Genomic DNA, 26,619 nt, shown 5'->3' with positions numbered 1-26,619 from the left:
ACTGGTATTGTGGAGGTTTCAGTGTAGGAATGTGTGAACCGTCAATAGCATCAACACATTGTGGAATTTCACATTTTTCATCAAAATAATCAGTCGTGTTAATGAGTTTGGGTTTGAGCACTGCTATCACAGCCTTACACAAACAGCCCACACATTAGATTTTTGCATTATATTGGTGTAGTAGTGATGTAGTATCTAAAAGATGATGCAAAAAACAGGAACAATTACTTAATATGAATACATACACAAACAAAAATCTATCTGAAAACCATCAAATTATTTATACATGTAACATCTGAAGAAAATCATGAATACTGTAAGTCATAATTATGTAAAGAAGTTTTGTTTGGAAGCAACTTAATTAATCCACAATTTATGTATTATCCTGACATCTTCTTCCACTCTGTGTGCTATTAACAGTCAATTTTATAGCTAAAATTACTACCATGACAAATATTACTATGTTCATCCACTATTACACACAATAGTGAATGAACTTAATTACTCTATTACATTCTAAGGATGTGATGCCACGAGCTATTGGCCCGACAGTGGAAACGCGACATGATTTGGCGTCAGTGCTTAAGGTCCCGGGCTATTGGCTACAGTGAAAGCTACAAGAACATTTTGAGTCAAAAAGAAATGTTAAAACAACATTTGTTTTATTCCTCCTCAGGGACTGCGTTTACTATTTACTGATGTATTGCCAGTAGAGTCAGCAGCTAAACATGAAAAAGTCATATTGTCAAGGTCAGGTCAAAGGACACATGCAGTCTCTCACAATTTTTTTGCACCTCAACAACATAGAGGTAAAGTTGGTTTTATATTCACACATTCGGGCTTTCAACTTCATTTCATTTTCTTGTCAGCTTAGTTCCTTTATTAATCTGTGGTCGCCACAGCAGAATGAACCGCCAACTTATCCAGCAAGTTTTTACGCAGCGGATGCCCTTCCAGCCGCAACCCATCTCTGGGAAACATCCACACAAACATTTACACTCTCATACACTACGGACAATTTAGCCTACCCAATTCACCTGTACCGCATGTCTTTGGACTGTGGGGGAAACCGGAGCACCCGGAGGAAACCCACGCCAAGGCAGGGAGAACATGCAAACTCCTCACAGAAACGTCAACTGAGCCAAGATTCGAACCAGCGACCTTCTTGCTGTGAGGCGACAGCACTACCTACTGCCCCACTGCCTCGCCCTAGCCTTCAACTTAATAAATATAATTTCATGAAAGTATTATTTGCAAAATAGCAAAATCATATTAGCAGCCTGACTATCAAAGTACAACATTGTTCACATTCAAATAAACAGTGTTAATGTTGTTTTCAAGTCACACTTGTATGCTAATTCCGATTAAATATTTCAAAGTAACATGGAAAATATACAGTTTAACAAATGTGCGACTATAAAACCTCTAAAACTTTACCTCTGTCTCAACAAAAGCGTCTCAGAGGGAAAAAAAACTTATATCTTTAAAAGGTTAAACAAAAACTGCTCCGAGGAGGAAAAAACTAATAGACGCTGATTGGGGAACGAAAAACTCCAGAAGAAAAACTCCAGCAACACAAACTCTCCGTATAGAGGGAACAGTCATAAAAGACTAAAGTTGATATTAAAAGGAAAAAGGCTTCTCGGTAGAGGGATTGACGGTCTTCTCACAGGGGTGTAATAACAATAATACCCGACAGAGGGCGATACCGCAGAACGACACACCTGCGAGGAAGAGTGAGCGCTGGGAAGGGGAGTGCTGGAAGATGCTGGCGAGCAGCAGGACAAAAATCTAAACGGAACATGATCAAGGACACCAAAACTGACTGGAAATCAGACTAGAGGGATGAAGGAGAACACGTGAGTGACATTAGCTTAATATAGTAATAGAACGAAAACAATAGAATTAGCGGGGATGTAGAAAGTAAACAAAAGACATGTGGCGAGTGATCTAAACAAAACTTGCAAAGATGAATTGACGAACACTACAACAAGATTGAGTTAACGTTGGTTTTATATTCACACATTAAGACATTCTCACTATTAATAGTTTCAAAAAGTATTATTTGCAAACTCTAAATAGGGAAATCATATTATCAGCAAATGACTATCAAAGTAGAACATTTATCACATTCAATTAAATAGTGCTAATGTTGTTTTGAAGTCATTCATACTTTCAGACTGATTATTTAAAGTACCATGGCAAATAATATAGGGAGCATGTCACTGAACGAATGTTAGAATAAAACCAACTTTACCTCAATAACAACAAGTAGCCCAAATGATCAAATAGAGGTAAAGTCTAAACTCTACTCTAAATAGCGAAATCATATTAGCAGCCAATGACTATCAAAGAAAACATTGTTCACAGTCAAATAAACAGTGTTAATGTTGTTTTCAAGTCACACTTGAATGCCAATTCCGATCGAATATTCAAAGTAACATGATAAACAATATATAGACTTCTAAATGAACGAATATGCGAATATAAAACCAACTTTACCTCTATAATGATCAAACCATATTGGCCCAACACACACATTTAACTAATGTGGAAGATCGAGGCAAAGTCATATTTACAGGTTTCTTGGCATTCGAAAGTGTTCTTGGAGCTTTGTATACTTATAGTTGAACAATTGAGGTAAAGTTGGTTTTATATTCTCACATTCATTCAGTGACATGCTCCCTATATTAATTGCCATGATACTTTGAATATTTAGTCTCAAATTGCATGTAAGACAGACGTCAAAACAACATTTGCACTATTTAATTGACTGTGAACAATATTCTACTTTGATGGTCATTTACTGATAAAATGATTCGGAGTTTGCAAATAATACTTTTTGAAGCTATATTGTTAAGGAGAATGTCTGAATGTGTGAATATAAAACCAACTTTACCTCTACAGTTGAACCTCGCGTGGACAGCAGTAATGAAGGCCAAAAAGGCTTTAATGAGTTTTTTTTTTTTTTTTTTTCCAAATAATGGTAACAATTTAACAAAGCAAACTCTTACACCTTGATCAACTGACAGGCTTTATAGAGGTAAAGTTGGTTTTATGTACACATTCAGACTTTCTCCTTAATATAATTTCATAAAAGTATTATTTGCAAACTCTAAATAGCGAAATCATATAAGCAGCCAATGACTATCAAAGTACAACATTGTTCACAGTCAAATAAACAGTGCTAATGTTGTTTTCAAGTCACACTTGCATGCTAATTCTGATCGAATATTCAAAGTAACATAGTAAACAATATAGAGACTTCTAAATGAACGAATGTGCGAATATAAAACCAACTTTACCTCTATCCCTCTCGGCTGGAAACTCTTGTTTGTGTAGGTAACAGTCCGTAGCTTTACTTCTCTATTTTAGTTTGACTTTATATATAACAGATAAATATATAATTGACTAAATCCTGTTCTCAATAATATATCTAAATCTGTGTTTGCCATTAGTGGTGTAGTTTAGAGGGATATATAGTTGATAGAGTTTATATTTATAGGCTTTAGGAAGAACCTGAGAACTAAAAAAAATTAAAAACAAAACTTCAGAGTTCATCACTGAGAGAGCTGGAGAAGATCTAGAGCCTCTAGACCTAATCTTTTACTTTTACAAATATTTGTACTCTCCTATGTTTTTTTAATTTAGATTGATTCATTTTGTAGAGAATCGTTCCTGTTAGCTGCACAGCCACTAGCCGCGTTTTCACTATCGGGCCTAAAGCGAGCGAGCCAAGGCCAGTGGCGTTTCCACTGTCACTTCCGGGGCCTAATCGGGCCAAAGCGGGGCTTTCTTGGGGCCAGCGGCTGGCCTTTTTCGGATACCTTGGGCCAAGGAGAGCCAGCTGGGGCTTCGGGGCGGAGTGACAGGAGAGGTGGGCAGTTTTCTGATCGCACATGAGTACATGCGCCAAACAAATAAAGAAATAAGGGAAAGAAAACATCTGGTCTTATAATCTGGGGTCTTTTTGCGTATGATCACCCTTATGTTTCCTTTTTAAATGTAAGGCTGCTGCATAAAATAATAAAGTAGCTTTAATTTATAGTGACGTTCTTTGCTGCATCCTCCTTTATGTTTCAATAATGCATCATAATCTTTACACCATAGTAAAGACATAGGAGACAGTAAAAGTTTTCAAGAGTTTTTGTCTAGTTTAAAATGTTTGTTTGTGCGCGTTTAGATGGCTGTATGTGTGTGTGAGACCGGGCAAGAGCACTCCTTCACAGCTCTGTTATGCCGCGAGAGGCTTTTTTCTTTATTTATTTTGAAGATAATACACAATATAAATATATAAGTGTTTGCGTGACGCGCTGTGAGCTACTAGCCCGACAGTGGAAACGCGACATGATTTCGGTCTCATTTCTCAACCTCCCAAGCTATTGGCCCGGCACGGCCCGATTAAAGCCCTGGCTCGCACTGGCCCGATAGTTGAAATGTGGCTATTGTCACCCGGAAGAAGGTGGCTGGGCTTCTGTTTTGAGCTGTGTCCTGATTGGCCATTGACCGGAGTTCAAGTTTCAAACCTAGTGTCTTCATTATTCTTTACACTTGCTTTGATTCACTTGTGGATAACAGACAAACACTATCCCAGAAATCAACTCTTTTTTTTTTCTTCTTCTTCTTCAGTCTTCTCCAGAAAGTTAAGAAAAGGGGAAAAAATGGCATCTGAAATGTAAGTACAATTTCTGTGTATGCCTTAACAGGGTTCAATGCTAAGGATTTTTTCTACTAGCCTGATTGGGCCAGTGGTTCTGATTTTTACTTGACCTGCCAAAATTTTCACTGGCCCTACCAAAAAAAAAAAAAGAAGTTAATAGCTATTTCTTAGCCACATACAGTATTTTAAATTGTTTCAATAGCCAAACAATTGTAATACCTACCCTTTTCATTGAAATTTTTTTTTTCTGACTATTTAAAAAAAATTCAATTGTAATGTGTGTGTGTGTGTGTATATATAAATATTTTTATTAATAAAAATATATATTATAACTAACTTATATTAGTTATATATATATATATATATATATATATATATATATATATATATATATATATATATATATATATATGTTGTATAAATTTTTTAAGGTTAGGGTTAGGTTATTTTTTAAAGAAATTATTCAGTAATTAAATGTAAAAAAAAATCTTAAATTGTTAAATATTTATAAAAAAAAGAAAAAAAAACTGCTTTCTTATTGTAGTTTCAAATAAAATTATTATTCCAGACATGATTACTTTTATTGCTATTACATTTATGACTATAAAATAATAATAATGATACCAACAATAATAATTAATATTAGTGATTTCTGACGGATCACGTGACTCTGAAGACTGGAGTAATGAAAAAGAAAATTAATCTTTAAAATCACTGGATTAATTTATTAAATTAATTGATAAACTACTTTTGAACATTTATTTTAAAGTGCAACTTTTCACAATTTTGCTGTATTTATAATGAATTAAATGCATGCTTGGTGAGCAGGAGAAGCTTATTTTAACATATTTAACAATCACACAGATCCCAAATTTTAGACCAGTTGTGTATAGAAAATTTTATGAGCGAAAGTGTGCACTTTAATTTCGACACCCCTCAGACATCGTCACCAAATGTGAATCAGAGAGGTCAGACTTTCAAATACAGAGCCTCATGCCAGTTGTCAGGTTTTGTAAAAATCTATCTATTGAATTAACCAATCTATTAAAAAACATTGGATAGAATTCTGCATTATAGGCTGAAATTATAGAGAGACATAGCATATGAACCGAGACTGCATCAGATCGCAAAGCGGATCAATGTTGAGCAGCTTTCGGTAATATTTCAGAATGCTTTCACTTTCGCATTAGACATGAAACTCACATTTACCCGTAGGAATGACATCTCGCCTTACTCATAATTCTCTCTTCATATGCCTATTACGCAATCATAAAACACTGTGACATAGCCTGGGTCGTTAGTTCGTTGCATTGTTTTGTTTTTTCACAACAATCGATCCACTCAATCGAGCAGAGACCATCATCAGGTGATCTTGGACTGATTGATTTGGCGTGGATGCAAGCGCGATTGCTGGATTCACATATGCCAAACAAACCACTCTAACAGGGGTAACGAGACAGATTCTGAAATAAACGTCTATATGTGAAAGCACCCTAAGATTGTATTTGCACGCAATAAACAGACAGTCACAGCCAAACTTTTGTGACAAGGCAGCAATGGCCCCATCGTCTCGATCGCTGGTCTGCAGCCAGTGGGCAGTCCTTATTGTCGAGCCCTGCTTAAGTAACTGTACTTTGAGACTAAGGGCCTACTCACTCTATGCTATCCGAACTGTGCCCAGGCCCGTTTTCTGGATCGTTTGAGAAGTGTGAGTGCGCTGAATCGAGCTCAGGCATGGTTCAATTGGGTTTTGGCGCGGTACGTTTGTGTGTGCAAAACACGCAAAAGCCAGAAACTGAAAGCAAGACGTGACTTTTAAGCGACTGTTTCATATGGATTTATTAATCATTCTTACCTTTCAATGAACGCAAACTGTCGTAGTTTATTACAGACACAAACTTCTCACTGCATCACAGCTGCACCTTCAGCAAACCTCCTAACTCTTGCAGCACGAGGACTTTATGACTGTTTATGTGTGTCAAAAGTTGCTGATCTGTTCGGCGAAATAATTGACTGTGTGTCACAGCATCCCAAACGACTAAAACAGTACAACTTGAAAAATCTACACTCTGCTGAGTGAGAGCGCATTTCTACTGAACAGCGCATCGTCTATGAAGTAAGCGTTCCCAGGCCCGAATGTAATGTGAGTGCGGGCCATCTGGGGAGACGAGAGGGGGGACAAGCGTGCTTTGGTCCGGTTCAAGACACTGTACATAGTATGGCCTAATTTGATCTTTTGGCATTAATTTCATGGAGTTAACATTCACTGGAGTTAGCATGCTGAATCAAAAATGTTATCTTATCTAAGTTTATCTATCTTACTTTATCTGTATCTAAGTTTAAAAAGCTTAGAAGTGGATATTTTATTGATATTAGTCTTAGTCTTTGGACCCACACGAGCGCAGGGAGAACATGCAAACTCCACACAGAAACGTCAACTGACCCAGCCGAAGCACGAACCAGCAGCCTTCTTGCTGTGGGTCGACAGCATTACCTACTCCATCGGCCTTTTTTTCATTGCTTTTAGAGTGAAATACTTGAACATAAACATAGGAGGTTAAGAAAAATGTTCATTTAGGGAGAAAACTTTGGATGGCATTTAAAGATTTTTGCATCTGAACTTTTCACTCACACACATATATATATATATATTTGCTTTATTCGATTAAAAAAATAAATTAATCGCACTTTTTAAAAAGAATAATTGCGAAACTTGTAATTTTGGCTATTCAAATGTAAAATTAATGTAAAGGCAAGACAAATACTATTTAAATTATAAATTTAATCGTTTATTACATTTTTTGTTTAACTTGTAACACAGATTTCTTCATGTAAACAACATACACACAATAAACCATCAAGATCCTGGCTTGACAGCCATATTTATTACAGAAATAAAAACACAGGCATGTTAATGACATTTAAATTTTAAAACAATCAATGCCAATAAAGAAAACATTGATTTCCATGTTGGATTCTAAGTGGACTGCAAAAAAAAAAAAGCCAAAATACAAGTATTACAGATATGGAAAATGGAAAATTATAATAATAAAGTATTGAAAACAAACAATTGTACTAATTGCAGAGTTGGACTGGGACAAAATAATCGGCCCTGGCATTTTGGGCCAGAGCAGCCCACTACATCAATCAAAATGCTCCCCACCACCCCACGCCCTTGATTATGTTTACCAACTCCCATTCTATAAAAGCACAAAAGCCATATATAGGAAATAATGAGAGTTGACAAATTAAAAACTTAAATTTTTTTATTATTATAATGAAATTATTGTCCACACTGGAAATGTGGGTGCCTGTGTGTTTTGAGGGAGCCTAATAAATAATGAACATGACAAAAACTGCCTGCTGACGCACACAGTTAATGTTGATTAATAAAATAAAGATAAATGATAAAAGCAATGTATCAGAGACCCTTAAAATATGTTTAACTCAATAATGAAACAATAAACGATGCTAAAAGATTTTACTTTGTCAATCAAATGAACTTAAACAATTTAAAAATGACAACAAATATTTGTTTGAGCCCGAACTATAAAACTAAATGTTGATTAAGTTGCACACTAGTTTGGTCATGTATAAATATCATTATAACCATATTGTATAAATATTATTGTCACTATAAGCCTACATCATGCTGACGATCAAAAACACAATGTCATGATATCTCAGGCGATTGTCTTTTGACCAAGTGCATCTTAAAATACATGAATGACACCCCTCATAGAGCTTGAGAAGCAGACATTCTTTATCATTTGTAAAATAAAGACTTGCAGGTTAAGGAAACAACATAGGAGGAAGTTGCTGCGGGCCGTGATGCAGATTAAAAGTAAAAAAAAAACAAAAGTATATTTATATGGACAGATGGGTAACTAGATAGAATAGACAGGAATATAATGACCTGTCCTCCACTGCAGACTGCAGAGACGCAAAGGGCAAGTGCCTGGCTGCTCTCCGCCTCTGCTCTCCCTCCGCCACGCATAAGAAACATGCGTGACTCTCGACTTTTTTGACAAATACACACCTACATTACACAGAGCCCAACATGGAAGTTTGTGATTGGGTCAGCCCAATGTCAATAAAGAAAAGAACCAATGGGCTGCAGATTATGTCACATGGCTGCTCTGTCCGGAAAAGAAACATCTCACTTTCACTTAACGCAGTCTGCAACCGTGTTAATTGCGTAAAAATTTTTTAACGCGTTAATTGTTTCAAATTAATCGCATGCGTTAACGGGTTAATGTTGACAGCACTAATATATGTATATATATATATATATATATATATATATATATATATATATTCACATACATCATGTTTTTAGTTATTCAATCTTATGTTTTAAATTTGTGTGCCCAGTTTAAAGCTGTTCTTGACCTCATGAATGTGTGTTTTACAGGTCAGTTAATCGCAACATTTTCTATTGCCTGCTGTGCCAGAAGCCACAGAAAACTCTCTCTGTACACCTGACCAGGCTGTGCATGAAGGCCAGCACACCAGCGGAGAGAGCCAAGGAGCTGGAGAGGGCCAAGGCATCCAATAGGGCCTGGATGATGACCAGCAGGACCTGGGACTACAACCAGCTCTGCCAGATCCTTCCCGATAGGAGCTCTCGCACCAATATGGTGAAGGAGCTCCTTCAGCGTGGGTTTTTCATCAAAAACCAGCCCACAGAACCGGAAACAGATGTTGTGAGCCAGTCCACAGAACCGGAAACAGCTGTCGTAAGCCAGCCCACAGAACCGGAAAAAGCCACCATGTCTGCCATTCCTGACAGCGCTGCTATTTTGAGAGCTGCCAAACCTGAATTCTTGCGAGTCTGCATGAAACTGCAAAACAACATTGAGGTCCTTAGTAGTGAGAAGGTGCTCTTCCGCTATTATTGTGAGGCTATCTTGATCCACCACTACTTCCAAAGCCCTGGAGCGGTGCAAGCCTTCACAGTAAGTTAATCTGCTTTAGTGAGTCAGCACATGTGATGTGGTGTGATACATATGACATGTTGAAATGCCCTGTTCTCGATGTTTTCCAGGATTCAGAATGGGTGGACCGGCTTCACCACGGTGGCAGAGTTGTGACTGGCGTCCACAGCCAGAAAGCGATGTTTGCCCTCACTCTTCAAGAGGAAGTGGTATTTTTAATTGTGATAAGTCACACTTTTTACTGTGAAAATTAATTGCACACTCTTCAGATGAGTGAGAACAGGAGACTCTGAAACCTGAGTGGTGTTCAAGATCACTGTGAAGTTCTCTTGCAGTCTGGCAGTCATGGCCACAGCAATATTGTGACAGTGGGACATGGTGATCAGATAGTTTGAACAATTATACTCTCATAGTCTAAAATGTTCTCCCTTTCCTATCTCCACAGTGGTTTCAGCTGTATTTTGTGCAGATCAGGCCTGAAAACATCCGGCCTGAGAAGTGCTGCAACCAGTTTTTTCTTAACTCTTCTGGCGAGGCTTTGAGCAATGTCGCACAAGACATGAGACGCCTGCATGACATGTACATGCCTACACATACACTTCATGATGTAGTAGCAGTCTTGTTGTTTTAGAACTCACATATTTCTTTCCCTTGTTGCAGGTTTAAGCTGCCCTTGGGCAGCAGTCAGTTTATGCGGAAGACTCTTCGGATTTCTGCAAAAAACCTGCCTACACACCAGCGAGACGCCATTACACTTTATCTGGCCTGCAGTTCTGGAGACCCACACCAAACTCACAGAAGGCTGCAGCCTCAGCAGGTTGTTGACACGGCTGTGCTGCTGGACTCCTTGGTGGGGTAGGTCTCCTCATCCAGCATCAGAATTCAGCATGCATGTTTTCATGTACTTTTCTAAATATAGATTTTAACATTATTTTTACAGCTTTTCGATAGAAGACGAGAGCCGTGCAGTGGCTGAAACCAGCGAGGAGATCGAGCCAGTGAAAGACTTCTCATCATTTATTTCCAGTTTTCCAGTCTCCCGTGGAGGTCAGCCACCGACTAAGATGCAGCGGCTCAATGCCGGATTTCCTGATGACCGTGTGTTTTATGATAAGTGGAGAACCGTCCAGTATAACCAGAGACAGGAATATCTGTTGTGTAAGTTGTCTAATCTATAAACACAGCACTGACAGTCAGTCATTTACTCAAACCTGGGCATTTATTCATTGTATGGAGGATTTTTTTTCTCTCTCTTTTAGCACAATTCACACAGAGTAAACCAACAGCTGTCACAGTGGCAAAGGTTATTGGACAAGAGGGGTGGAAAGGCAATCACCCTAAGCCTGAGGAGATTGTGAGCCTTTGGAAGCCGGCTCTCAAGGTGACCATCGAGAAAGATGAAATTATCATCAAGTCTGTTTCGCAGCAGAGCTGGTCAGGCCTTGCCATTAAGGACTTTGGTCCTGTGCGGGGTCAAGGTTAGTACATACCTTTCCTTATTTTTGTGCCCTAGAGGACTTTTAGCTGCAGCTCATTTTACACTGGCATTCTTTAAAAAGTCTGACTTTATTTAATGTTCAGGTCTACCTAAAAATGTCCTGTCCGTCTAATGTAATCTAACTAATGTAATGTCCTCTTCATCACAGGAGTGGTTGCAACCAAGCGCTTTTCCAAAGGTGACATTGTCTGTGATTACCATGGGAAGGTCATCTCTGGCACCAGTGGAAGACAGATAATGGAAGACATCAGAGATAAAAGCGGCTACCTTTTCTTTTTCAAAGCAGGACAGAGGGACTTCTGCATTGACGCGCGGACCTTCCCTTGTGAGTGCCATCCAGACAAAGTCTCGTTTGGGAGAAAAATCAATCACTCATCCAAGATGGCAAACCTTAAGCTGGTACACTGTGTGATGAAAATCAATGGGAAGGACACTGATGTTGTGCTTTTTAAAGCACTGCAAGACATCGACGTGAACACACATTTAAAATTTGACCATAAATTTATTTCTTTTTAAATTATTATAGGCCATGCAAAGGACAGCTGATCAGGGCATTACTGTGTGTTTCGATGCTAAAAAGAAAACCCATAGATGTGAAATTGGTCTGTGGCCTAAAAGAACTCTCCAGAAAGTTTGCAGTTCTAGGGAAAAATAAGAGTTCTGTTATAAGGTATAACATGCAAATACATGTGGTTTTCACTGAGTTCTGTTTCTTAATTGTCTTGAAGATATTAAAAAGATGTGCATTTGTTATGCTGGAATCTTTATAAACTGAACTTCAGAATTCCCTGTACTTAAATGTGCAGAACTCTGTTCAAACAACAGCATATCTTTTTACGTTATATGTAAACTCCTGCTGACCAAAGAATGTTTGAGGAGCTCTCCGGACTCAGGTCATGGGATACTGGGGACTGGGTTGAACTGCTGCAAACTAACTTAAAATAAAACAGGGAAAACATGATGATTATTTTGAAAATTTCTATCATTATATGGTCAACATTAATATAATAATGCAACATTAGGTTTTGTCTTAAAACCCTCTTCAAAGTGTCAGTTTGTGTTTCACAGAGATACTACTAGAGACCCAGACTTAAGTAAAAGTACAAGTGCTCTATCAAAAAAGTGACTCAAGTAGAAGTAGAAGTGCTACTTAAGTGGAATAATAAAGTATTCAACATTTTTGTACTGAAGTATTGCAAGTAGTTTATTTCAAAATGTACTACTCAAGTACTGAAAGTAAAAGTACAAGTATTGTCTAATGTAGTTATTCAAAAAGCAGTCAAAAGACATATTGTTTTGTTTATTTTAAATATCTTTTTTGGGCCATGTTATTAAGCAGAACGAGAAAGAAAAGGCTTATGATACTGTTCTTCTCTCGCGCTTGAACCACAGATCTGGCAGAAATTTAACAGCTTTAACAGACACCTTTCAAAGTTGTGTCACAAAAATACTTTCTAATCCACTCAAAGCACTATTAAAACCTATTTATAGATCGCGAATTACTGTAAACGGAAGTTCTAAACATTCTGGTCATGAAGATGCTGGTCACTATGGCGCTTGTCTCTGGAGAAATCTTTGTCATGTTTAAATCTTATCACGGTCTGCGTTACAAGCTCACTGCCACAACATAAGCAGCCAGTGCTTGTATTGCCGTTTTAAATAGACCGCCCGTGCTTTCTTGTGTTGATGCATGTTTTTTCATTCCAATAATTGGTTGAAATGTTCTGTAATAAAAGCTTTAAATAAAACACAAAAGGTAAACAACCCGATGAACTGAAGTGTGCGGTCATCCATTAACACGATCATCAATGTAAGTGGGTGAGTAATACCAGCGCGCGCATAAACTTACACCGGCAAAAATAATCATTATGATTAATAATGTGTTGAGGGAAACAAAAACATTTTTATTCTTTGTTAATAAAATAATGCAGCTATATTCTCAGTGATGTAGGCTGAAAAATATTTTTGTGCTGTGTACTGTTTTATTGCTGTGACTTGGGGGGGGGGGGGGGTATGTGGAGCATTTCTAGGCAAATTCATAATGATTCACTTTGTTTAGTAAATTTCATAGTTATAAAACACATTTAAAGAATATTTGAACACATTCAGCTATTCCTTTTTTTAATTGCACCAAAGGTATAATCGCAAAGGAACATTAAATGTAAACTGCTTAATTGTGTGCATAAACGCATATGGTGCAAATACCTTAATTAGGTATTGTGAGAATAAAGATGTCTGCATATTTGTAGTGAGTTTTTGTAGTTAAAGTTTGCATAACCAAATATTAATCTTATCCACCTGTGACTGACCCATAAGTAAATATGCAGACAAGTTTTTGATTAGCTGACAAGAGCATTACCAGCACCCACTGAAATAACTTAAAAATCATGTGGGATAAACGTGATAGCGGGATTAAATGGTAAAATACGGGAGAATCTCGACAAAAACGGCAGGGTTAAGTTGCCCACAGAAATTTTCTGGTAATAGCTCAGTATAAAATGTATTTCATAACATCATCTTTTTGATTGACGCCGTCAAACGTTCTGCCCAAATGCTCAAGAGGCACCTAATCACATTAATATTTCCCTAAGCTATATGACACTTGATGGATAATTTCCCTTTATTTAAGAGAATAATTTAAGGATGATGCATATTATTCGGTTATCAAGGAAACCGTTAAGTGTTGCAGGACATAAGAAGAAGTAATAAAATATAAGCTAGGCTATAGCCTATATTTCGTTAATTGCGCTCAGCAGCTACAATTAAAGCTCTACATTTACTGTTTTGTTTATTTTTTATTTATATAAAAACAAACACTTGTTTGAGCAGGGCTGGATGACAGAAAAGAAGCGGTTGGTAAAACCTCTGCCGCAAATTTTTAAATGCATTAAATGGCAAGCGCATACCTTAGCCTTACCCTGAGTTTGTTCACTCTGAATGTATTAGCATATAGCTGTATTTTAATATAGCTAATTTTGATGAATTAGCTCTAACTTTTGACAACTTTTTCTTCTTTTTACGCAATTATTCATGAATTATAAAAAAAAGAAAAAAAAACTAAGGGGGCTAATAATTCTAACTTCAACTGTATATATATATATATATATATATATATATATATATATACAGTTGAAGTAAAAATTATTAGCCCCCTTTTGTTTTTCTTTTTTTTCTTTTTTTTTATATTTCCCAAATGATGTTTAACAGAGCAAGGAAATTTTCACAGTGTTTCTGATAATATTTTTTCTTCCGGAGAAAGTCTTATTTGTTTTATTTCGGCTAGAATAAAAGCAGTTTTTAATAAAAAAAAAAAAAAAATTTGGAACAAAGATGAAATAAATCAGTTATTAGAAATAGGTTTCTAAAACTATTATGCTTAATAATGTGCTGAAACAATCTTCCCTTCATTTAACAGAAATTGGGGAAAAAATAAACAGGGGCGCTAATAAGTCAGGGGGCTAATAATTCTGACTTCAACTATAGACAGTATATAGTATATATATATATATATATATATACATACATACATACATATATATATATATATATATATATATATATATATATATATATATATATATATATATATATATATTAAGGGTGGAGCCGAACCCGAATACGGTATTCGGAAAGGCACGAATAGCGTGTTTTTACGAATACTGATTTCGAACAAATACTTGAAAAATTATTTGTATTCGGGAGCAAGAAAAGCATTACATCAAAAAGCTGCGTTTCCTCCCGAGACCACAGTGCGTGAGTGAGTGAGGGAGAGAGAGAGAGAGACGCTCAGTCGGAGGGCGGGGCAGAGGTAAAAGGTCTCTGGCACAGGCTTCTCCACAGCAGCAGACAGAGAAGGCTCGGCTGAGCGAAAAAAATACTTCTCTGCATAACTATTTTTGTTAAATAGATTTTTGTACCTTAATTGGGTTCCAGATGCAGTTTATAAACTTGTAGCAGAGTTAGTTCGGGATTTTACATTACGCTGCATTTTTGAAGTTTGCAATCGGGTGCTCTCTGTTTACGCAACTTTAGCTCTGTTAGCGTGGTAATTTAGACAATAGACTGTTGACAGAGTAACGTTAACGTTCGTTTATAAAGGTTAAAACGATGCTTGTGCAGTTGTGTCGAATAGTATGGGAGTTAAATGGTAAGTCTAAGTTATATGGTATGGGAGTTGGTACGTCTCTGTCTTTTGCAGACAGCAAGATATATGCTATAGGCTAGTTAACCTTAGCATAGCTTCCCGTCACTTTTTATTAACTTGAAACTCCTCAAATACATTTGGGCACCATGAAAAAGAGTGAGACTGCTGCTGAGCCATTTCTTGGTCCTCCACCAGTAAAAAAAATAAAACTTCATGTTCTTTGTGGAAGCATTTTACAGTCAGTGGTGCTGCAGATAAAACAAAGTGATTCTGTATAATGTGTGCAAAAGTGAAATCAGCTGAGGCAGAGATATTAAACATCTGTCAACATCTTCTATGCATAATCATTCATTTCTTTTTGGCTTAGTCCCTTTATCAATCTGGGGTTGCCATGGTGGAATGAACCACCAATTTATCCAGCATATGTTTTACGCAGTGGCTGCCCTTCCAGCTGCTACCCAGCACTGGGAAACATCCATACACTCTCTTTCACACACACACACACAATAGGGACAATTTAGCTTACCCAATTCACCTATATTGCATGTGTTTAGACTGTGGGGGAAACCGGAGCACCCGGAGGAAACCCACACCAACATGGGGAGAACCCAGTCGAGGCTCGAACCAGCAACCTTCTTGCTGTGAGGCGACAGTGCTACTCACTGTGCCACGGCGCAACCTTCTATGTAATGTATTATCACATGCACTAAAAGCATCCTCTCCTGATACTGTCTGTGAACCCCCCACAAGCATCAATCCCCTCAATCAGCCCAGCTATGCTCTGCTAAATCCTCCACAAGCACCAAACCATCAACACAGCCACATTCTGCCCCAGCAAGTCAGTTTCAAACATAAAAAAGTAAAAAAAAAAAACTTTGTGTCTGTTTTGTGGCAGGCAGATGACAAAAGCAGGACTGTATCTTTTAGTATTATATAGAATACTTTTGTTCTGCCAGATCTCCCAGGCAGGGTTTTATTTAGATTTATTTAGTTAATTTTAGTTTTTGGAATTCTGTGCATTGGAAAGAAGTTCTTTCAGAAGAAGAACAGTTTTTTGAAATATTATTTGTTTTTATTCTGTCTATTCAGTGTCCTTCAACAAGAACGGTGGTGGTGGGGTTCATAATATTCACAATGGTATTTTATTAGTTGTTGGTTTAACCATGGATGAGATAATGGCTTCTATGTTATTTTCTTTTCAATGACATTTCTTGTCACATGTTCAAAAACAACAACTAATATTGCATGTCTATAATTTATATAATGGGTATAATTAAACAATACTTTCACTATAACGTAAATTAGAAGTGTAATAGAAAAAATATATATTTTTGCGCCATTTTGAATTGTACTCGAATACAAATACAAATACTTTTTCCCCCTTAACAAATACAAATACCGGTTGCTCCGCACATCCCTAATATATATATATATATATATATATATATATATATATATATATATATATATATATATATATATATATATATATATACTTACATATATATATACATATAAATATATATATATATATATATATATATATATATATATACATATATATATATATATATATATATATATATACATATATATATATATATATATATATATATATATATATATATATATATATATATATATATACATATATATATATATATATATATATATATATATATATATATATATATATATATATATACATTAAATGTAATAATGTAATAATATATATAAATTCTACGGAACCCCGGAAGGGACGTAGTGGAGGAGAAAAAAAATGGGTGGGTGAAAAAAAAAATGAGTGAAAGAAAAAAAATGGGTGGGAGGAAAATATATATTTCTAATTTTTTTGCGTTCTCTCGCAAAGATGTTTTGCGTTATCTCGCAAAGATGTTTTGCGTTCCCTCGCAAAGATGTTTTGCGTTATCTCGCAAAGTTGTTTTATGTTCGCCCGCGAGACGTGTATTCTCACGAGACACTTGTTCGCGGTTGTTTGCATTTGGTGTTTGCACTTGCACAGCGTCAACATCACTTCACTTTAATGATCTTGAATGTTAACACTCCGCAGTTGGATCGGAGAAAGGTCATACTTTTGCGGTGAGTTATCATAATAAACTCTTTTTGATTAGATTGCACGGAAGGTCCTTTGAGTAAGTTAAACTAACTTAAACTTTTATGTGATTGATTGTCATCTCATCAACGGAGACGCAGCTAGCGCTAATTGTTGTAGCTCTATGATGGACGATGATCTACAACAGTTTTTGAGGTCAAGAGACGTCCCAGAACAGGACATCATTCTCATGATAAGGGACAAGGTTAGTAATGTTTCATTAAAAGCAAGTTTTAGCAATTACGTTAACAACATACACAACCCTGTAACGTGTATCCCTGTATATGTAAACATTTAATAATATCCTTAAATATGGCCACATTTATTACACAGATATTAATAAAGGTGTCATTTAGGTTCTATGTCTGTGTAAGTTTGCACATAATTAAAATGATTTTTTATATTACCTTGTTTTATTTAGAACTGTCCTTTTGAAACTTTACATAACCGAACATACATTTATTCCACAATAACATAAATACAACCGTGGCTGTTCAAAAATATGCTAACAGATTCACTTAACAGGAACTGCAAGTAGGTATTGTCTATATAGATTAACTGTACCCTCAATATTAATAATTAACTTCATTCTAGAACTATGTCTTGTGAAGTAATTAAAACATTTTTTGTAAATGATTAAAATAATAAACATTGCAATATACACATTTTTTTATATTTATAAAGTTTTAGTGCATAAATTCATGTTCTTTCAAAAGCCATCCATATATTAAATTAAATCTTCAATCACCGCTTTTTCAGATTGACAAGTCTGTGCTCTCTGTCATGACTGATGAGCAAATGGCAAAGTATGTTAGTTCATATGGTGACCGACTAGCTATCGTCTCCTTCTGTCAACAAACAGCAGCCTCCTCTGATAAAGAATCCCTTTTAAAGAACCTGAGAGACAAAATTGAAGCAAGGAAACTTGGTTCATCTAAAACTTTCCAAGGAAAAAGGTGTGTTATCCCTAAGGAATGGAATGCCATGGCAAGAAACAAAAATTCATCTGCAGAAAGAACCACCAGGAGAATTGTAATTGGATGGCTTCACTATGGTCGTAATGGATACCAGCAAGTGAGGACCAATAATGGTGGTGGGACAAGACATTTGACAGTTCAAAAAGAGACAACTGTTGAACAAATAATGGAAATGGGAAAGAATCTTTTTTTTCCAAATGGGGAGTCTCCAAAAGGTCCAGAAGCAGACTTCACATTTCATGTTTGTGATTTCAAAAGAAACTAAATTGTTTTGGACAGTACTGTTGGAAATCTGTATGAACAAACCAAGCTGAAATTGTTGAGGTTTTATATTTGCACTAAACAAGAGGTTTACCTCACAGACGAAGAATCTTTATCTGAAGAAGATAAAGATGGGTTTAATGACCACTCATTATGACAGGATGGATCAGACAGTGATACAGAAAGACCTGCTGCATCATTGTCATTGCATGGATGTGATAGTGATGTTGATCATGCAAGCACACACTTACTGGATTATAGACTTTCATCTAATGAAAAAAGCAAGAAGGTATTTTGCACTTAAAAATAGATTAAGAACAGAGCTGTTCAAGATTTGATTTAGAATAAATGTTAGTAATTTAGTGTAATGTTTATGTTTAGTAATGTTAGTAAATTTTTTGTTTCTCAGAGACGAGTGACAACAGAAACCCAGAGACCAGGGGAATTGGAGGATGTTGCACAAAGTGGCTTTACCGCAGATGCACCTAGCACTTCATACTGCTTTCATTCACTCTTGAATGATATCAAAAAAGCACATGTCGTCCAAAGAGTCGCAAGCAGCTCAAGTGATGAGGAGACTGGTAAATTGTTCAATTACAGTTTGCAGCAATCAAAGAGTCCACAGGATTTACATGAGCACTGTGATTTTCAAAGAGACTGTGAATTGATTGACTTGACAAATCAGATCCCTCCATTACAAAACAACAGAGTTGAAACTCTTGGATTTGATATGGAAGAGACAGTTGAGTGGAGGGAAGGGGATGAACTTGGAAACAGAATTGAAGATGAAGAAATAGTAGTAACATGGGATCTGAGAGAGGAAATCATTGAGGTAATGTAATCCTGATTAGCAAAGTGTCTCTGTAAAAAGAGTTATATTTAAATTTAAAGCCTTAAAACTATACTAGATTTAGTTTTTATAAACTTAAGGGGCATTATTATAGGTACAATACATCAGATATACTATGCTTTGTGCTTATTAAGTTACATTAGAATTGACAACATTGAACTATATTGACACAGACTTTTTTGTGACAATTTCATACTTTCTTTTTTGGTATATAATTCATCCAGAATGCTGAGCTGACTGACGCTGAAAATGAGGAGCCATCACTACCCTTAAGTAACAGCCATCATGTATTGCAGGTATGACTTACAAAACATGTTTTTAAAGTTTTCCTTTCTTGTAAGCACTTTAGAACATAGATAATCAGGCTCTATACACCAACACAATGGATTTGAAATGAAATGAACAAGATGTGCTTCACTTGAAATCAAAAGTTTACATACACTTTTTACTTTTTAGAATCTTGAAACATGCTATTTATTGTACAACACTAAGAGAGCTCATATAAACTGCATTTTTCGATTAAGTACTGACCTGAGTAAGATAAACAAAATTATGTATACACAAAAATCACACAAAAGCAGTTAATATACAGTTTAGATACATTGAAGTCCATGAGAGAAAGTAGTACGTAAATGAATACATTATATTTAAAACTGCGTTGTATCCTGAATGTTATTGAGTGCCTTTTTTGTGCTAAATAGTTAAACTGCCTGCTTGATATTCAGAGAATTCCTCGAGGTCACACAGATTCAGCAATGTGTGTATTTGAACCCTTTCCAATGTTGACTGGTTTATAGATTGATCTTTAAAATAAAAGAAAAACATATGCAATTACTGACAACTACAGAATGTTTAAATGCTCACTGATACTCCAGAGAAAACAGCATGCATTAAGAGCATCGTTTTTTGTTTTCTTTGTTTATGAAGTATCAGTGAGCATTTAAGAATTCTTTAACAGTTACATATGAATATCTCAGTGTAAAAACAAGGATTTAAAAATCATAAAGTCATTTTTAGAAAGGGTTCAAATACACACAGTTGTTGGAAAAACTAAGATGTTGTGATCTCTGAAGGATTTCTGAAGAACAGCAGGCAATTGAACAATTCAGGTAAAACAAGAGACTCGAAATTATTGCAAAAAAGTAGAACGTCCAGGAAACCACAGAGTATTAGGAAGTAAGTGTGCAATAAATGGTAATTTTTGTAAATTCAACTTATTTTTTGTAACTATTACAGTGGCCAGCTCAAATGAGTACACCCCTCACAGATCTATATCAAATTCGTATTTTGTTTAGGATGCTTTAGAATATATTTACATGTTCATAAACATTATTAGCCAGTACCAAAGTCAAAACTTAAACTAATGAAACAAAAAGGTAAGATAACCGTTTCAAAATTAATTCAAAATTAGAACACCCAATTGAATATGTTGTGGAAAAATATAAAAATTTTAATAAACAGGAAAAATCAAGATGAACATAAACATGAATTTATTTGTTAGATTGTTGTGGTTGTTTTGTTGCAATAACTTGTTATTAAAAATGTGTTTTCTTCCTATTCCTAAAAATGTTAGGTGACTAAACTTTTATTTTAATTGATATAACTGTATAATAAAAGGTAAATAAAAGTTTACTTTAAATGGACCAACGTATATCTATTGTCTATATTCACTGACGATTTAATAAAAAGTATTAGCTTTCAACAGGGGATGCATTCATTTATGCTGAGCACTGTATGTGAATGTCTTTTATTTGGAAAATTTATTTTTCAGGTCAGTACTATACGGTACATAAAATATCAGTTATGAGTCTTTTTATTTTGGTACTATGATGAACATTTCCTCAATGTACATGCAGTTTCAAATAAATGAAGAATAGCATATTTTGGTAACACTCTACAATAAGGTTGTATTACTTAATGTTCATTAATGCATTAGTTAACATCCATTAACAGTAAGCATCACATCTGTTGAACATTACTTAATCTTTGTTAATGTTAACTAAATGTATATAAATGTATAATTAAATTTTAAACATTAACTTATAGTGAACAAAGTCTTCATTCAGTGTTAAAGAATCTTTATAAATGTTAACTTACTCATGTTATAATCTTTACATTAACAGCTTAATTAGTTGCGTCAGTTACATGTGTACTTTTACACACACTAATGCATTTGTTCATGGGCCAGATAACATGACCTAACAATGCGAAACACATCTATTTAGCAAAACTAAATTTATATAAACTATAAACATATTGATGTGTTAGTTAATGCATCGGTTAACATGAACAAATAATTAACAGATGTTAGTAACACATTAGATAATGTTGCAGTAGGGTAAACTGCAATAAGGTTCTTAATTCCTTTTACTAATGCTTTGTTAGTGTTGAATCATGTTAGTAAAGAGTCAACAAACATGAATAACATTGCTGTTTTGGTGCATTAAAAAATAAGTAAAACATCTGCTTGCATGATATTCATGTTTCTTGATTTACTAACATCATTAACAAAGCATTTGTTAAGGTAATTGTAAACCTTATTGTAGGGTACAGTACTTAAACATTATCTAATGTGTTACAAATATTTGTTCATCGTTTTATGTTAATAATGCATTAACTAATAACTAAATAACACAGTAACATGTTTAGTTACATCAATAAAAATATAGTTTAACAGATGTGTTTTTCACTGTTAATTCATGTCAACTAATCCATTAACTAATACAATCTTATTGTTAAGTGCTACCCATATTTTAAAGTGAGAGTAATTAATCCTTCGATTGCATACAGAATATAATTAGTATAGGTCAAAGACTATAGATAATTTAAAAATGCATAGGCTAAGAACAAACCTTTTGAAACCTAGCTAAAACCTGAAATTATCATTATTAAATTTTTAATTGTCAATGCTGTTCCTAAATTAGATGTCACTCCAAACCTGTGACTTTTCTCCTGTGTCTAAAAATGTCTGGCAAATTGGCAGCTTATAGAATATGACTGGAATGATTACTCAACAGTTTGAGTAAAATAAATCTTAAATCATTACTCCAGTGATAATTTCTGTTCTCTGCTTTTAAATGCAACTACATTGCATCTTCAGCAAATTAAATGTTTTGAAGACAATTGAAAAACCTAGAACTACACTAAATACTCATCCAAATCTAACTAAAATAAGTATATAAATGATCAAAAAGAGTACACAATGACACAAAAGAGTTTAGAACAACATTAGGGTTAGAAAAGCATTTTACTATACATATTGCTTGAATACTTATGAATACAGAATTTTAAAAAAAGTTTAAATATTTTTCGTAAATATTTTTATTTTTACCTTCATCTAGATGGGTTCCGAAATGCCTTCAACCCCAGACAGTCTGCCATCCCATTTAAGAGACCAAATTTCTTCTTCATTTGGAATCTCTGCAAATCTAACAGAAGTGCAAGCTTTAATACACAGGGTAAAGGTGGTAGAAGATCTTTTGTCTGTGTTCATGGACAGAAGCATAATTCAGTCTACTTTGAAAATGGAATTTGTAAATGAGATTGCTGTAGATGATGCTGGAGTATCCAGAGAAGTTTACACTGCATTCTGGGATCAGTTTTTTTGAGCAGTGTGAAGGGGAAGATGAGCGTGTTCCAAGACTGAGACCAGATTTCTCTGAACCTGAATGGGAGGCAGTAGGACGGATCTGGGTAAAAGGATTTCTTGACCTTGGTGTACTGCCTGTGAGACTTGCCAGTGCTTTCATACTAGCATGCATGTATGGAATTGACTCAGTGGATGATGAGTTATTGTTGTCATCTTTCCACAACTACCTCTCTTTGACAGAACGAACTGCCATTGCAAAGGCTTATGAGGGCACGCTGGATGAATCAGACGAAGAGGATTTGCTTGACCTCTTCACGAGAATGGGCTCTCACAGAATCCCTTTTAAAAACTTGCAAAATATGAAAATTGCCATCCAAACAATGGCTCATAAAGCCATACTTCAAGAGCCCAAGTTTATAATAGACTGTTTCTCAAAAAACATGCCATTGGCACTGCTGAAAATACCAGACCAAAAAAGTCTAGTGTCTCTGTACGAGAAAAAGAAGGCCACTGGCAAAAAAGTAGCGCAGCTACTGCAAACAACACAGGATGTCCGGTCTCAGAAAGAACAGATGGTATTCCATCATCTGCAACGTTATGTCAGAAACGCAGACCAAACCAAAGCAGAAACATTTCTGCGGTTCTGCACTGGCTCTTCCGTCATATGTGTTGAACAGATCAAGGTAAGCTTCAATGCTGAATCTGACCTTAGCAGAAGGCCAGTAGCTCATACATGTGGCGCTACACTTGACTTGCCATACACTTACAGTTCATACCCAGACCTCCGCACAGAGCTTGATAACATTCTGTCTAGTGATTGCTTCGAAATGAACATCCTGTGAAATTGGTGTTTTTCAGGATAGTTTATTGTGTTCATGGTACATTTATGGAACAATCTGTAACTTTTATTAACCTGTTGGTAACTTTATCAGTGGTACCTGTGTAGATTTTTATACCATGGGGAAAAGGAACACTCATATTTTGTTTAACTATTGATTGGAATTCACCCCATATAGTATTAATTTGTTTTTCATTTGATTGTCAGGAAAATTAAACTTTTATTTTGAATTGATTGGCTAAAACAATCTTTATATGATGCAATGTCATTATTGTTAGTGTAGAAATAATTCTGAATCATATTTTGGTTAATTGCATAAAATTGAAGTTTATCCATATAAAGTGGACAAAGTGGTATGTATTCTTGCATAATTTCACTTTAACAGTTCATTGCAGCAAATATTACAGACGCATTGTTTTGTATGCATTACTTTCTCTCTAAAAAAAGGGTAAACAATTTGAGATTATATATTTAAATATATTTGTGCTGCTCAAAGTTTTTCAATGGAAATTTTAACTAGTGTTCCGTTTTCTCGAACTTAATTGTTAGTAAGAAGTTTTTTGAAATTGAACCTTGTTTATTCTAAAAGGTTTAAACTGTTTACATGGTTATAGAGATTCGAAAGGTTTGAAATTGACAGATTTAGCCATAGCCGTTCAATAGTTATAAAGTTTTAAAATATTGATTATTTACCTTACTACAGTTTAAAGTTGTTTTTTAATTGAAACAACACTGGGAATTATACAAATGTTTTATTTTTATTTTTTTATTCACTGCAATACAACATTGTGAGCAAGGAAAGTTATTGGAATCTTTAATCTTTATTTATGTTCTGTCCTGTTATATACAGCTTTGTTTACAATAAAGTATTATGCAAATGTTTGTTTCATTTTTAATGAGTTTGTCATTTCAAGACACATCAATGTTCTCTCTACAGTACACATTTAAGTACTTTATACAATTCATCAATATTACAGGGTTGCCCAGGAGAAAGTCTACAGCAGGGATGTCAAACTCAATTCCTGGAGAGCCGCAGCCCAGCAAAGTTTAGTTCCAACCCTTATTAAACACACCTGATCAAACTAATTGAGTCATTCAGGCTTGTTTAAAACCTACAGGTGTGTTGAAGCAGGGCTGGAATTAAACTGTGCAGGGCTGTGGCTCTTCAGGAATTGAGTTTGACATCCCTGGTCTACAGGCTTTGTAAACTTTTAGTTAAAGCAATGTCTTGATCGTATCTCTTAAGTGCATGTACAAATTCACAGCTTGAAATGGATCTCTTGGAACGTTCAACTGAGACTCAAACATGAGTCTCATTTTTTTTCTCCCCCACTACGTCCCTTCCGGGGTTCCGTAAAATTCTCATTGCACTTAACAAGTTTACAATGATAATAAAGCATGCTAACAAATGTTAAATGATTAATGAAGGAATTATAATGCTTTGTTTTATCGTTTCATTTTCATTTATGAGAACAGTAGCATATTAACAGCTGCTGTGTAGGCTTTTTCTGTACGTTCGCATGCCGTCCCTTTGTGCTCCCTGGCGGCATTTTCATAAACTGCGGTTATACATTAAAAACACATGCTTGTCCATTTAAAGTGGCGGCGGTATATGCTACGGCGGTAATAGTCACATTGAACTCTTATCTACAGTAAATTAGTCTAACATGTACAATTATACCGACAAAAACCCATCGAATTATACAGACTTGAACCCACAATCCCCAGCTCCAGAAGCTGATGCTTTATCCATTAGGCCACTGGGCCATGTTATCAAGCTTTTGTCATGGAGCTCTTGTATGCCTTCAACAAGGTGCCAACGCATGGGAAACTGCACTTTAGGATCTAGATGCCAGTTTGCATTCCGTCAAATAAGAACTAATGGACAAACATTTTCTGTGTGCAATCATCCACATTCGTATGTCATTGGTCCTGGTTTTCGCGTATGGTGTGACTGGTCTTGAGTTTCAAATTCCAGCCAAGGCCACTCTAATTAACATGAATTCACAACCTTTCTGCAGCTTTTTTCTTGTTTGCATTTCATCATCATCCACCTAACATGAGACCATTAGTTTAAAGCCACAGGGGGCACTTAATATCAAGATCTCCATTTCCAGAGCTTAGCGAATCCTTTTAGGTTTGTAACGTCACAGTGAGATTTAAGCAAGATTGGATGAATCTTAATTGAAGTGCACAACAAGTCTGAGAATTCAAAGCGAACTATTGTCCTCAGTTCATCACACCTAAGCTTCAAGGGGACAAGTCGGGTTTTTTTCCCACAATTTAAATGTAATCCAACAAACTCAACCCAGGTTGGACTTGAACCCACAATCCCAAGCTTTGAAGGTTGAGGTCTTATCCATTAGACCAATACTAGCATTTGCCATATCTGTTGTATGGCTCAGGAAGTTCTTGTAACTCAGAAAACAGCACTTTAGGATCCCTATACCATATTGCATTCAGATGATCTAGTGTGGACACCTAATAACAAAACAGCTTCTCTGAAGACTATCCATTGTCATATCTTTTTGACCTAAGGGCATGAACCTAGCTTTTTGAAGGTCACACTGGATTGTCTTGCACAGCCAACTTAAAAGGAACTGCATCAAAGACAACCCAGGTGGGAATTGAAACCACAATACATAGGTTTGAAGGCTGGTGCCTCATCCATTAGGCCACTGGGCTGTTTTTACTGCCTGTGAACTGTAATATGCCTCCAGGGAGTTGCTGACACACGTAACAAAAACGAATG

The 26,619-nt window shown here is 35.6% G+C and overlaps 3 protein-coding genes across 5 annotated transcripts in view; 2 read left to right on the top strand and 1 right to left on the bottom strand.

The window, feature by feature from the left end:
- Positions 1-26,619, bottom strand: part of LOC137490091 (uncharacterized) — a 392,659-nt gene that overhangs the window by 303,119 nt on the left and 62,921 nt on the right. The gene's annotated exons all lie outside the window — the stretch shown is intronic.
- On the top strand, positions 1,714-12,056 carry si:dkey-23a23.2. Its single transcript, XM_017355462.4, has 9 exons — positions 1,714-1,859; positions 4,630-4,675; positions 9,075-9,618; positions 9,708-9,806; positions 10,043-10,176; positions 10,258-10,452; positions 10,538-10,755; positions 10,857-11,075; positions 11,244-12,056. Exons 2-9 carry the CDS (start codon positions 4,662-4,664, stop codon positions 11,609-11,611), a joined length of 1,791 nt encoding a protein of 596 aa, XP_017210951.2. The 5' UTR covers positions 1,714-1,859; positions 4,630-4,661; the 3' UTR covers positions 11,612-12,056.
- On the top strand, positions 17,001-24,749 carry LOC110437723 (uncharacterized). Of its 3 annotated transcripts, none has more exons than XM_073947958.1 (5): positions 17,001-17,339; positions 17,454-17,557; positions 19,000-19,422; positions 19,665-19,736; positions 22,782-24,749. In XM_073947958.1, exons 1-5 carry the CDS (start codon positions 17,294-17,296, stop codon positions 23,046-23,048), a joined length of 912 nt encoding a protein of 303 aa, XP_073804059.1. In that variant the 5' UTR covers positions 17,001-17,293; the 3' UTR covers positions 23,049-24,749. The 3 variants fall into 3 exon arrangements, 2 of the variants coding, with proteins under 2 accessions (XP_073804059.1, XP_005164631.1); XR_012402260.1 differs by having other exon boundaries at positions 17,257-17,557; positions 22,782-23,471; positions 23,552-24,749; XM_005164574.6 differs by having other exon boundaries at positions 17,001-17,557.

Source organism: Danio rerio, chromosome 4 (assembly GCF_049306965.1).
Source record: "Danio rerio strain Tuebingen ecotype United States chromosome 4, GRCz12tu, whole genome shotgun sequence".
NCBI lineage: Eukaryota > Metazoa > Chordata > Actinopteri > Cypriniformes > Danionidae > Danio > Danio rerio.
The sequence above is the reverse complement of the archived record's forward strand: the minus strand, read 5'-3'. Positions and strand labels throughout refer to the sequence as shown.